Source organism: Spea bombifrons, chromosome 11 (assembly GCF_027358695.1).
Source record: "Spea bombifrons isolate aSpeBom1 chromosome 11, aSpeBom1.2.pri, whole genome shotgun sequence".
Lineage (NCBI taxonomy): Eukaryota > Metazoa > Chordata > Amphibia > Anura > Pelobatidae > Spea > Spea bombifrons.
Genome location: NC_071097.1, coordinates 38,297,406 through 38,311,287, shown reverse-complemented (window position 1 = coordinate 38,311,287; position 13,882 = coordinate 38,297,406). Strand labels below are relative to the sequence as shown.

General features: G+C 48.6%; 2 protein-coding genes across 3 annotated transcripts in view; one reads left to right on the top strand and one right to left on the bottom strand.

Annotated features, from left to right (window-relative positions):
• The first annotated feature begins 2,340 nt into the window (after window positions 1–2,340).
• ENO4 (enolase 4) lies at window positions 2,341–11,826 on the top strand. The gene is made up of 12 exons (XM_053451358.1): window positions 2,341–2,537; window positions 3,230–3,358; window positions 3,623–3,774; window positions 5,276–5,409; window positions 5,649–5,818; window positions 6,536–6,667; window positions 6,917–6,985; window positions 7,918–8,070; window positions 8,209–8,334; window positions 10,180–10,375; window positions 10,725–10,792; window positions 11,479–11,826. The coding sequence occupies exons 1-12, from the start codon at window positions 2,376–2,378 to the stop codon at window positions 11,665–11,667; spliced, it is 1,680 nt and encodes a 559-aa protein (XP_053307333.1). The 5' UTR covers window positions 2,341–2,375; the 3' UTR covers window positions 11,668–11,826.
• A 1,204-nt stretch (window positions 11,827–13,030) lies between these two features.
• Window positions 13,031–13,882, bottom strand: part of SHTN1 (shootin 1) — a 41,774-nt gene continuing 40,922 nt past the window's right edge. For both annotated transcript variants that reach the window (XM_053451356.1, XM_053451357.1), the window contains one exon: window positions 13,031–13,233. In XM_053451356.1, coding sequence (XP_053307331.1) covers window positions 13,080–13,233 — 154 coding nt within the window. In that variant the 3' untranslated portion in view covers window positions 13,031–13,079. The remainder of the gene's footprint in view (window positions 13,234–13,882) is intronic.

Genomic DNA, 13,882 nt, shown 5'->3' with positions numbered 1-13,882 from the left:
GAGAGGACGAGCGTTTGCAAACAAACACTTAGCGAGATGACTCTCCTGCGCCTATTGATTGCGAGAATGCGTTCTTTCCTGCAGACATCTGGACGAAAAGCAAAATAAAAATAACGCCGGGGGCCCAAATAATTCAACCGTCTCCCCAAAAATGGTGACTTTATGCTAAAGATCATCATTTCTTTCTTCTTTTTTTGGTACAACAGTTCTGGGATCCTTTATTTTTTTAATAACATTAGAATGATGTACTGCAGTGCGGCATATGAGGGCGCTATATAATTTAATAAAGAATAATAGTGCCTGTCTGGGTGTAAACGGCTGATGATTAGCAGTGGAGAAAACCCCAAAATAATTTAATGCGGGACCAACAACGTCCGCGCTGGAGGTGAAGAGGACCATGGAAGATCACAGAAGACGAGGAGACAGGTCCTTCCTCCCCGCAGATCGGACTTTAGACAGAAATCCCACTTCGTGTTGTCCTTCCTACCCAAGATACAGACCCTCCACCGCCACCTATGGTCTCCCCCACCCGTTATCCACCGCCACCTATGGTCTCCCCCACCCGTTATCCACCGCCACCTATGGTCTCTCCCACCCGTTATCCACCGCCACCTATGGTCTCCCCCACCCGTTATCCACCGCCACCTATGGTCGTTCCCACCCGTTATCCACCGCCACCTATGGTCGCTCCCACCCGTTATCCACCGCCACCTATGGTCGCTCCCACCCGTTATCCACCGCCACCTATGGTCGCTCCCACCCGTTATCCACCATCCACCTGTGGCCCATGGACCCTTCTAGGTGTAGTAGAGGCCAATGTACATTAATCTGGCCCACCGTGTGTGTTTCTGGCCACCATTCCTGGGCTCCTGGGTCTTTAGGCTGCAATTTATTTGACAAATTAATTTAAGATGAAATATACAGAAAACACCAATATAGACAAATATTACCGAAGATAAGACTTTTTACTGACGGGTAACTTCCTCCCGCTATCTGGAAAAAAATCCATTTATTGAGAAAACCAGTTAGTTCCAAAAAATAAAAACGATCTCATTTAGATTTTTACGAGCGGAATTCTTTAGCCAACGCGTCCGTCAGATTTCAGACTGCAGGCTGGTTCCAGGGCGCCATTCATCCTCCGTACAGCAGCCTCCAGCGTCTGTAATAACACGGCAGAGACATGCGCGCCTCGCAGAGCAGTTTGAAAATGAAGTGGGAAAACAAAAAGCATTTCATTAGCGCTCGCAGGAACGTCCATCTTCGCGGAGAAGTTCATTTCTGTCCTCCGCGGTCCGCAGGCTGTAATCTCAGCTCCTTCAATCTACCAATTTGTACCAATTTTGTTTGAGGAGGTCGCCTCTCGCAGAACGAACGCCTCCTCCCGCAGGAGACCGCCGAGCACCGCTCTCTGGCACTGAGGGTTATAGAGAGTCAGAGACAGCCTTATGTTGGGGGACACGCTGAGGCAGGGCCCCAGTAACTGAGTTACTGCCACGTGACCCGCGACCCTGTGCAGGGCGGCAGCAGTGAAGACAGGGATCTGCATGATATATATACGATATATATATACATATATATATATATATATATAATGATCGGCCATACGATATATATACACACATATATATATATATATATATATATATATAATGATCGGCCATACGATATATATACACACATATATATATATATATATATATATATATATATATATAATGATCGGCCATACGATATATATACACACATATATATATATATATAATGATCAGCCATATGATATATATATATATTTATACAGTATGTCCCAAAAGCGAGTGCGCCCCTCACATTTCTGTAAATATGTTATTATATCTTTAACTCCTCAATATAACCCAACACACAGCCATTAACCCCTCAAAATAACCCAACACTCAGCCATTAACCCCTCAAAACATGGCAAGCGCCCCAAGACATTAGCGGAACACAAGGGGGGCTCCAAGTAGCCAGAGAGTTCTCATGTATGGAAAGGGGCACCGAGGGGGAGGGGTATCGGGGAGGAGAGAGGGGCATCAGGGATTTTGGAGAGGGACTGGCCAAACACGGGCAGTTGGTTTGTATTCACCTCGTTAGGCGGGAAGTTAGCGGAGACAGCGTAAAATCCCGGCTTTTAGGGCATTGCGGGAGTATACAGTAATCTCCCGCGGCTCTCCGTTAGCACCGATCGCGCAATCTGCGTAATTTCCGACATCCGCTTCACGGAATTACCGGCACCCCTCCGAGCGATAGCCTGTACCCAGAATCCCTCTCCCACGTTCCTTAGCAACCAGGAAGCGAAACTCGCTGCCTGGCAACCGGCAGAAGTCACCGAGGTCTCTCACCGTCTGCTGCCCGGAGTCATGAGCTTCGATTCGGCGAGCCCGTCCCGGGACCCCCGGCAGCACTACGAGCTGAGGCAGGAGGCTGCCGAGTTTTACCGATCCCTAAGGCTGCCGGAGAGGCTGGAACTGGCCCTGAACAGCGCGCTCCGCCGGGCCCCGGGTGATGTGTACGGCTACCTGGTGAGACCTGAATGCGCCATAGCGCCCCGGGGGTGGATAAATACCCTTTATTACACCCTGGGATTGATAAATACCCCCCCCCCCGTAATACGGGACCCCGGGAGGAGGAATATTCCCTGTAACCTGGGCAAATACCAGGACCCCCTGGGGAGCGGATATAGAACCCCAGGGTGGAGAAAAGCCCCCTGCAACACAGGAGGTGAAGAAAAACCCCCGATGACCCCACAATTAGATAAATACCGCTAATGATAGGTGGCCCCCTGCGTGAGCAGACACCCCCTGCGCCCCCTCAGTAATCCGGTCTGGGTTTGGATTTACCCCTATAACACCCCAATATTTATTATTAAAACTATCTAAGAAAGTTATTTCTCACCGATAAACCGACTTGTAACACATACAGATCTTTGTCTGGCCCGGAACGTTCCGGAGTATCTTATGGGGAGGACCGTATTCTGTTCTTTACGTCTATTTGTTTTATCCCCCGGCCCGGAATGTTCCGGAACGTCTTGCGCGGGGACGGTATTCTGTTCTTTACGTCTATTTTTTTTATCCCCCGGCCCGGAATGTTCCGGAACGTCTTGCGCGGGGACCGTATTCTGTTCTTTACGTCTATTTGTTTTATTCCCCGGCCCGGTGACGATGGAGCCGTTTGCTGCTGTTTAGTGATAAAGTGTAAGTTCTTTCTCTTTGAGGCCGAGGACCTGGCGCGGCTCGCCAAGACGCCGACGATCTGTGCCATCGATGGTCGGAACGTTCTGGACGGATCAGGAAATCCCGCTCTGGAAGTTGGCGTTTGCTGCACCGTAAAGAATGTAGATAAGGTACAGAAAATCGGTTATCTGCGTCGGGAGGAGAAGGCGGCGCTTACGGGGAGGGTGGCAGCGTTCAGGCCGGGGGCAAATCGTTTCCTGAGACGATGGCGTCGGGGTGTAGATGCCGCCTCGGGCTCCACGTTCTCCACACACGATGGGAATGCAGGTAAAGCCTTGAGAAACGCGACGGGTAACGGCGGCATTTTGGGAGCCGGGTCCCGGGATGTGTTGCTGCTCTTCATGTTTATTCTTAGGGTTTTATGTTGTTTGCAGAAGATATCCGCAGCCGGCATCTCTGAAGCAGTTCCTGAAAATGAAAAGCGTAAGTCTGTGGACACAGCCCTGGAGTGGATAAAACATGACATCGGCCCCCTGATTAAAGGAATATCCCCCGACGAGCAGTCCAAGATCGACCATCTGCTAAGGTAGGACGATACAGATCGGCCATAAACACACAGAGCGCGTTCCTCACGAGTTCCCCCGCTTTCCGGGGTGAAATAAACTCGGGATTGATCACAAAAGACATTTTCAAATGAAACCACAAATTAATCATTTTACAAAGAGCTGTGAATAAACATGTGGCAAACATGCAAAAGCAGGCGACAAACACACACGCAACAATAACACAGACACTCACACCAACACAACTAGACACTCAGCACTAGGCGCTGTCACACGGCACAGATATATACACCCGGTCGCTGTCACACGGCACAGATATATACACCCAGGTGCTGTCACACGGCACAGATATATACACCCGGGTGCTGTCACACGGCACAGATATATACACCCGGTCGCTGTCACACGGCACAGATATATACACCCAGGTGCTGTCACACGGCACAGATATATACACCCGAGTGCTGTCACACGGCACAGATATATACACCGGTCACTGTCACACGGCACAGATATATACACCCGGGTGCTGTCACACGGCACAGATATATACACCCGGGTGCTGTCACACGGCACAGATATATACACCCGGTCGCTGTCACACGGCACAGATATATACACCCGGGTGCTGTCACACGGCACAGATATATACACCCGGGTGCTGTCACACGGCACAGATATATACACCCGGGTGCTGTCACACGGCACAGATATATACACCCGGGTGCTGTCACACGGCACAGATATATACACCCGGGTGCTGTCACACGGCACAGATATATACACCCAGGTGCTGTCACACGGCACAGATATATACACCCGGTCGCTGTCACACGGCACAGATATATACACCCGGGTGCTGTCACACGGCACAGATATATACACCCGGTCGCTGTCACACGGCACAGATATATACACCCGGTCGCTGTCACACGGCACAGATATATACACCCGGGTGCTGTCACACGGCACAGATATATACACCCGGGTGCTGTCACACGGCACAGATATATACACCCGGGTGCTGTCACACGGCACAGATATATACACCCGGGTGCTGTCACACGGCACAGATATATACACCCGGTCGCTGTCACACGGCACAGATATATACACCCGGTCGCTGTCACACGGCACAGATATATACACCCTGGTGCTGTCACACGGCACAGATATATACACCCGGGTGCTGTCACACGGCACAGATATATACACCCGGGTGCTGTCACACGGCACAGATATATACACCCGGTCGCTGTCACACGGCACAGATATATACACCCGGTCGCTGTCACACGGCACAGATATATACACCCGGGTGCTGTCACACGGCACAGATATATACACCCGGGTGCTGTCACACGGCACAGATATATACACCCGGTCGCTGTCACACGGCACAGATATATACACCCGGGTGCTGTCACACGGCACAGATATATACACCCGGGTGCTGTCACATACATTTTATTGGATATAATCCGTTTCGGTAACTTTTTTTTTTTTTTTTTTTTTTTTTTTTAGGGAATATTTTAAGCCAAAAAGAAAAGAAGCAGAATCAGAAATGCAGGGAAAGGAAGCGGCTCCTTTGGAAACTCCGTCTCCGTCATCCCCCCGCGTATCGCCGAAGTCCAGCAAGAAAAGGGCAAGTTCCAAAGGTCAGTAAAGACACGTTAATTGCATACTAATGAATAATAACAATAATAGATCCATTTTTATCTGGGCTAAAACCAACACCCTCCCCACGGAAGTTATCGATTTTTACTTAATTCTTAGAAAACAGGAGATGTTTTTGGTGCTTTGAACCCCTCAGCAATCAGGCATCTGAATGGCACCTGTATAAAAAGTATAGCTCTTGTTTTGATGAAATAAATAAAATATCCATTATTCTCTTCAGGTAGAAAGATGGCTGCAGGGGAGATGCCTATTCCTCCTCCAGACCCCCCTGAGCAGGCAGTATGTGGTGGTCTCGCCATCGGAGCGGTATCTCTGGCCGTAGCTCGCAGCAGCGCAGTTCTCAGAGAAAGCCCTTTGTATTTGCACGTCGCTGCCCTGAAGAACGAGCAGGTAGTTTTTCTTTGGATTTTCAGTGCGTTTGGACACCGATGCGTGGATGAAATGTCTGTTGGTAGAATTTTACATCCTTAACGTTAAGTAAATAATGGGGGCAGGTTGAGCTGAGCTTCACCCGCCTATCTTGGCCCTTTAGATAAACACACAATGGCTTTATCTTCCTGCATGTCTGGAACAGACAATAAACAATAAGAAAATGTCACTGTCATGTCTTTATTGACTGAGTAGAATTAGAGTGCAAACTTTCGAGTCAATGTAGGGCTTCTCTTTAGGCTTGTTACAGAGTTAAATCACAAACATTGCCAGGGCAGTGAAAAAGGCTTTCCATCAGTCATTAATAACAGTGTGATGTAAGAACTGCCCCAATCATATCAACGGCCCCTGGAGGTGTCAAAAGTCCTTCATCTGTCCTGCAGGAGTCGCCATGTCTGAATTTTTTGCCCACCTCTATTTGCAGAATTCTGCCATTAATACAATCTGTTGGCATCTTGAAATAAATGTAATGTAAATATGGAAGGGGAAATAAATGCGCCAATTCAGCACTCTGAACCCGGATCTGAACCTCGATAAAGAATGTCTATCATGATGAAATAAGCCTCATAATACTCCCGGACCGTGACATCATTGGCTGAGTTTGCCCGCTCTATCTGCCCGCTAATCCTCCCATGGCAGATGCCTCCATCACCCCCTTCTTTTCTCTCGTTCTGCCAGCTGATGCCTACAACATTTACTGTCCCGATACCCATGATATCCGTGCTGAGCTGCGGGAAATCGTCTCCCGGCAAACTGAACCTCATGAAAGAAGTGATTGTGATCCCGAAGCCAGGACGCCCGCTGCACGAGGTAACGAGTCGCCTGCGTATATAACGCGCTTCCTCGCTTAGCTACGACGTGCTGCAGGTGATCGGGTTATCCCCATATGATGCACGTTACATTCTATGTATAGCTCATTGGCTGTAAACTCATAAAGAATAAAAAAAGACTTAATTCCTTTAAACCGAAAAAAAAAGATAAGTGATCAAAGGGTTACATCTGCACGGTGACCGTGGGTTCCACACCAAATACTGACCCTTATGATCATTTTGTGTCTAGAGCCTTGACATGGTTCTCTCCCTCCAACACCAAGTGGCAAAGCAGCTGAGCGGGACCTCCAAAGCAGGGGTAAGTGACCTGCGGGGACCTCCAAAGCAGGGGTAAGTGACCTGTGGGGACCTCCAAAGCAGGGGTAAGTGACCTGCGGGGACCTCCAAAGCAGGGGTAAGTGACCTGCGGAGACCTCCAAACCAGGGGTAAGTGACCTGCGGGAATGGTATGCACAGTTGGTCCCAGTAGGTGTCACGTATGAAACGATCTAGAATTATGTATTAATCTAATTGATGCAAAAAGCTGTGAATGCCCCATCCCCAGCGTCTCTTCTCTCGCTCATTCCCTCTCTCTCTTCCCTCCTCCAAGCCGGACATATGGAGTCCCCTCAGTCTTTCCTGATAAAATTCATCCTGCAAACCATTCCCTACTTTATTTGTCTCCTCTCTCTAGAATGCTAATATCCTTCTGGAATGGGGTCTCTAGATGTGTTCCCACTACTCCCTCTTTCTTCTGCTAATGCCCCTCACTATACCCTCAGCAACCTCCTTTCTTTATTGCATTAACCGCTTACCTTTTGAGTCCTCAGACATAATTACCCCCAAGTCCCTCTGTTCTGATGTCACTAACAGCACAGGGACCCCCAATGCTAAATTTGTCCTATTGCCAGGGAGACACATATTTGAAGGTAATGATGCCCACCCTGGTTTCTTATTAAAGCCCCTGAAGATGTGCCTCCAATGGAGAGGGCATTGATTGTCTTGGATTTGTCTGAGGCCGGCCCGATCTCCTCTTTTAAGTGCAGAACATTTGGATTCGGCTTTGGTTGTAGTTTTATGGGGTGATCGTCAGACCGGCAGCAAGCACTTTGCCGGCGTTTCTTTTAGGAATGTCAGGTTGCTAAATGAATCGGAGAGCCCGTTGTGTCTGTTAATAGACCCGTCGGCGGCTTTTAGTTTGTGCCGTCTGAGTGATGTCTTTACTCTTAATTCCCGCAGTTGTTTATTAAGAATGTGTCGTCGCTCGGCTGCCTGGTATTAGGATGCGACCTCGTAGATCAACCTCTGGCCATAATCCGTGAAGCCTGTGAACATCTCGCTCTAGAACTGGGGACAGACCTGTATTTGGCGCTCAATTGTGCTGCCCATGAATTAATGGACTATGTAAGTAGCCTTTTTAATGAAAAATGTTACTTTTAACAGATTTGTTTAATTTATTGCCACCGACCTGGCGTCGGCTCTAATGCGTTCCCATGACTGATGTTTAATTCAATTTATTGGAAAATTTGCATATTTTCTTAGAGCAAAGGCAGATACGAGGTAGTAAGTGGAACGTTCAAGACTCCCGATGAGATGGTCGCCTTGTATTTGGATTTAATAAACAAATACCCCTCCGTTTGTGCTTTACTCGACCCGCTCAGAAAAGAGGTGAGAGCTGTGCTTTCATTTGCCTAAAGTTTTAAAATATGAATTGTTCAGAAATCTTGGGTAATGTAGGGATTTGGGGTTAAACCCGTTTCCCAGCTGCATCTGAGCTAAAGGTGTGATGGGCGGAGTATGGCGGTAGATAAGAGCTGTTTGGTCTGCGATAGAAACTCAGGCTGCGCATGGACTGTTGGTGAAGTCACCCTATGTGACCGCCGACACCTCTGTCTGGATGTGGAGCGCGGGAACCATGATGGGAAATTTCTACAGGATCCAGAACTTACTCCTGTGCCAGCGATTAGCGACCTGCTAGCCGTACGAAGGAAGAAGCAAGCGACCCGCACCGCTCGGCCCGCGACCCGCACCGCTCGGCCCGCGACGCTCGACCCGCACCGCTAGCATTGGGGGTCCCTGTGCTGTCATAGACACTGGAAGAGAGGGGCTCGGGTGGGGGATTATTTCTGAGGACTTAAAGACTAGCAGAGGGGAGGAAAAGCAAAAGGGTACAACGAGGGGCATTAGAGGGAGGTCACTCTGCAACTTTACAGATCTCTGCTCAGACTTCACCTAGAGTAGTGGGTGCAGTTCTGTAGGTCCCATCTTCAGAAGGATATGGACATTCTGGAGAGGATTCAGACGAGGGCAACTATAATGGGAATGGTTTGCTGGATAAAAATGATCGGGAAGAACTGAGAGAGCTTATTATGTCTGGCTGGGGGGAGAGAGGCAATTGAGGGGGACAAAGAATCTAACACTAGAGGGTCAGAGGCTGAGGTGGAATGGAAGGAACTTTTACTTTACTAAGAGGGTGATATGCAAGTAGAGCAGCCTCCCAGCAGAAGTGGTAGAGGGTAACACAGGGAGGGTATTAAACATGCATGGGATAGACATCCGGCTCCGACGACTGATTAAGGGTTGAGTCTGAGATGGGTCGGCTCTGCTGGCAGCTTCTATGTTTCATTGGAATATGAATGGCCCGAGGTCCTGCGCATTCTGAGCTGTGTTTGCGCATGTTCTGCTAAGCCAGGGATCAGAGTTTCATTCTCTCTAGAGCTTTCATTAGGAGAGGGTCACCCCCAAGCAGGAGATTTCCATCTCACTAAACACAGCAAGCGCCCATTGACTTGGTGAGAGGCAATAAATAGGAGCAAAGCAGAGAACACGGCAGGGAAAGTCTATGCCGGATGTGGGTTCTGCAGACTCGCCTTAGTAAATACTTCAGGGCAATAAATCTGATCCAGTGATTCTCACCTGGGGGAGCAACATCAAGGTCACTCCGATGTTTTGAACAGGCAAGAAGTGGTTAACTCCCTCCCCGCGCAGGGGCGCAGCCACTGTCTTGGTTCGGAGCTTTGCGTCAGAAAGCGGCAGTATATGCTATTGTTGAGTCTGTATAACGGCTGCGCGCTAACGAACCATCTGTGGGTGCAGCTAATTAGCAGCTTCATTTATCTTCTAGAACATCGCAGCTCTTCACACCATTGTAACCATTGAATTTCAGATGTTTCCCATAAATGAATGTTATTTCCCCGGAATATGGCGGGGGACTCTCCGCGCGCCTCGGGAGAATTTCCCTTCATTCGATTTTTCCGAATATTTTCACGCAAGATTTTAACTCATGAGGTTCTCATTCGGGCTGCGGAATGAGGGTTCGTTTTAAGAGTAGAAACTGATACTTTTTTGAGGCCAAAACAGAAAAAAGGTGTAAAGTTATATAACCTTTTCATCATTCTACCTGAAGAAGAGGCCTCTGAGATCCCGAAAGCTTATGTAAAGCTGTGTATTTTTCAGTCACCTTTTTTTAGTCCATTTTCTTGCTGTATTTGTCATTAACCTGTTTTTGATCAGGACGCTCCGCAGTGGCAGAAGCTGAGCGACACTCTCGCCTCCCGCTGTCACGTTTTGGCGGATGTCGGATCTAAACCGGTCTCCAAGTTCCTGGAAGACGGAAACCTTAAGATTCCAGCGGTCGGCGGCGTCGTCCTCAAACACGCGGGGGAAACCACGATTACGGACCTCCTGGACCTCTTCAGGCTCATTGAAGGTGAGCGGTGGGGGGGGGGGATCTGGGCTTAGGGGTAGCCGGCATCAAAATACTGTTACCCCTGAAAAGCCGTTATATTCACAGCCTCCAAATCACAGGCGCTTCACCCACAGCCAGACCCTGATAAGGCAGAGGGGGGCATTAATGGAGCATATTCCTTTTTAATTCCAAATTCCATTTTGGGGCCCTTGGGTCAGTAGGCAGAAGCTGCCACATCAGCAATGGGGGCTGCAGTTTATTGATTTCAAAAGGTAAATGAGAGGAAAATAAACGTGTGACGGGTAGAGACGCGAGACTACTATTTGCCGTTTTATGGTTTCAAAACATTTACATTTTGCGTGTTTTTTAGGCGATGGACGGATGGCAGTGTTAGCATGCGCCGAGCAGGAGATCGTCGGGGACAGCCTCTCGGATCTGGTAAATGCCACACCCATATATATTATATATATTATATCTCTATATATAATATAATATATAATATAACACTAATATGGACCCCAAACAACAGGTCCCGGTACACAGGGTTTGTCGAGTCTCACTTTTTCAAATTATGAAATTCAGCGCAAATCTGCGGATAATTCCAGCCCCCTTTCTGCGTTAATATTCAACGTCCCCAAAATGTGCCCCCGTGGCTGAATTTCTATAACGGTGCGTTATCAGAGGTGTGGAGCGCACACAAAAATGCTTATCAAAAAAATTTACAAGATAAGCCCTTTTTGTCCTGCTTATGACCCAGACCTCCAGAAATCTCGTATTACGCGTGAGCCTTGTGTTGAGTGCTAGCTCCCGTGGCGGCAGAGCCTCATGTTTCAGTGGAGCCCCACAAACTCTGCCCATGGGGGTTCCTCCTGTGAGGGGGTTCAGTGCTGTAAAATACAGACCTAAAGCACACGGCAGTCCATAGACGGCCCCTGGGTGCTTGCGCTGCGTTACCATATCCCCAGCAACCTGCGCAGGCACGTGAGAAGACATATTTCTTCAGTCCGCCCCTTAACCCTTTCCGGTTCCCCTTCCTGTCCCCCTGGGTTGGATCAGAGCCGTGACCCAGGATGCTAAACTCTTTCGTTGATTAAATTAATGGCGAGTCTGCGCTTTTCTCCTAGGCCGTCGGGCTCGGCGCGAGCTTCATCATGCTGGGAGGTCTGCTGCGTGGGGAAAGGACCATGAAATACAACCGTCTGCTGGCGATAGAGGATGAACTGAGGCGGGCGGGCACCCTGGGCACACACAGCGCCATGCTGTCTTCTCTCAGCTCTGCTCCGCGTGAGGACGAATGCCCCAGCAGGGGGTAGGAGGACACAAATTAGCCGGAGCAACGAGAGTCCAGGGCAGCAATGGAGAAAGAAAGTCCTCAGAACAGATTTATCCTCCACGAGTCTTAGAAACATACCCTAAACAGTCCGTTTCCATGGTTATGGGGCTTATTCACTAAGGTTCCCGACCCCACTCAATTTGCAGATGACGTATACTGTCTAAAGTATAACAATAACCAGGCCTAAACATTGGGGGCTCTGTCACGCTGTACAGCCGTATATCGCCTCATCCCCCCACTACATCAAAGTATTTTTACCCAAAAGAGACTCTCCGGCACTAAATTCAATTTAAAATGGTGCTGGTCGGTGCTGAGTATGTCACGCATGCACGCTGCCAAGCTGGATGTGCTCAGCCAAGGAGTTGGGGGTAGGGAAAAGGGTACAAATGGGAGGAGTCTACTGAAAGCTTTTATACAGTGTGTGGGGGGGGTAATAATTTAAAGGGTCCTCTTGGCTATCATAAGCATTAAGGCACACGGTGTTAGAATGTCACTTGAAATAATATGCGCAAGCAAAGAGGGGCCAATCAGACTGAAGGGCCCAGCGCAGTCACTGTAACCCCTGCAATGCCACTGAGGTGAGCGATTCACTGGGTTTAAATGGCATCCGTTATGTATTGGAATAAAAAAAGACCCAAATTGTCATCTCTTTAATTTTAAAATCACAAGCATTGAATCGTCACCAAACAGATACACGGCACTCATATACGTTACAACCAAACAATTCACACCCCTTTCACATGGAAATACAAATGCGCTTTTTTTTTGTTTTGTGCATATTTGATTAAAACCATTTCCTCAGCGGAGCCGGAAACGTTCCTGGAGGGGACCGTCTGACAGCCACAGCGGGTTAGCATGATGCGCTAGGCCATGGCAGGTTAACAGGGCACGACGGGGTTGGAGTGGCGCATATCATGATACGGTGCGGAGGCGCCTCAGCAGCGCATGGCGAGCAGCGTGTCAGGGAAGCATGACGTAGCCGTGTGGCGTGTATGTAATGCATGCTTCCATATAAATGGCCCCTGTTAATCATCTTCTAATTGAACTGTTCTGATGTGTAAGCATGTATTTTGGGTGCATGGTGTACATGACACATTCGAGCACGCCTGTCGCTCAGACTATGAGGGCAGAAGACGGTTAAAATGGACAAAAAGCTCTTCCCCTGATGAATGGACCATTCCAAGGGTTGCCATGGAGATAAGACCATTTTATAGCCTTTGCACTGGATAACCTTGCTGCTCCCAGAAGCTCCTCAGACGTCTTGTGCTTTTGTCTCTCGTGTCATCTCCCCCGAACCTCATCAGGAACATCGTCCCCCGAACCTCGCCGTCTCGGTGCAGCCATTTCTTTTTAGATTGTAAAAAAGGGACTGAAGTCATAATCTGAAACCCCTCAGCAGCTCGAGCTGTTTGCCTCTCCTGCTTTCTTGTTCCCTCGGCTGCCGTCTTCTGCATCCGCTCCCTGAGTTTTAGCGTCGCTGGTTTGCGAGGAGACGTCTGACTCGGAGTCCAGCTGCTTCCCGACAAAGCCCAAGGTCTCCACGGACCTGAAGAAGAGAGGAAATGTAGTTAAAGCGCTTTGGCAAATGTATTATTCCGAAACTTGTCAAAAACCTCTCATTTTCAAACGAATCATTAAAATCTCCTGTTTATTGGAATGTGCGTGGCTTGTGCGTCCAGAATGTCATGTTGAGGTTATCAGTATTTTATCAATGGTTTTTCTGCCCCTAACATACTTTAACTCAAGGCTGTACGATCTCAGAGCAGGAAATCCCTGCGGGACTGGACTAAAGGGGGAGCGGAGAGAATAGTGTGTGTGACATCATGGGGGGGTGACATCATCCAGCAAAGCTCAAGTCTGTAGGCATCTAATAAACATAACATTAACCATATGATTCGTTTTCCTCCTCAAATATCTGCGCCAATAACACGAGTTCCAAATTGTAACAGGACAGGTGCATGGTGGGTAAATATTATTTTAACGACAATCCAGTAAGTATTGGTTTCTGAATTAACCATGTCGGTCACAGAAGCGGAGAGCAATTTTCAGACATTAACACATGTACAATGATTGGCCATGTCAGGAGTGTTAGTGGCCCCCTGGGTGCAGTATTTCTTCGATGCCCCCTCGCCCCCCAAAAAACCCCATACATATGCTAACACCATAACACGTACATACGCACACTACCTCCTCCC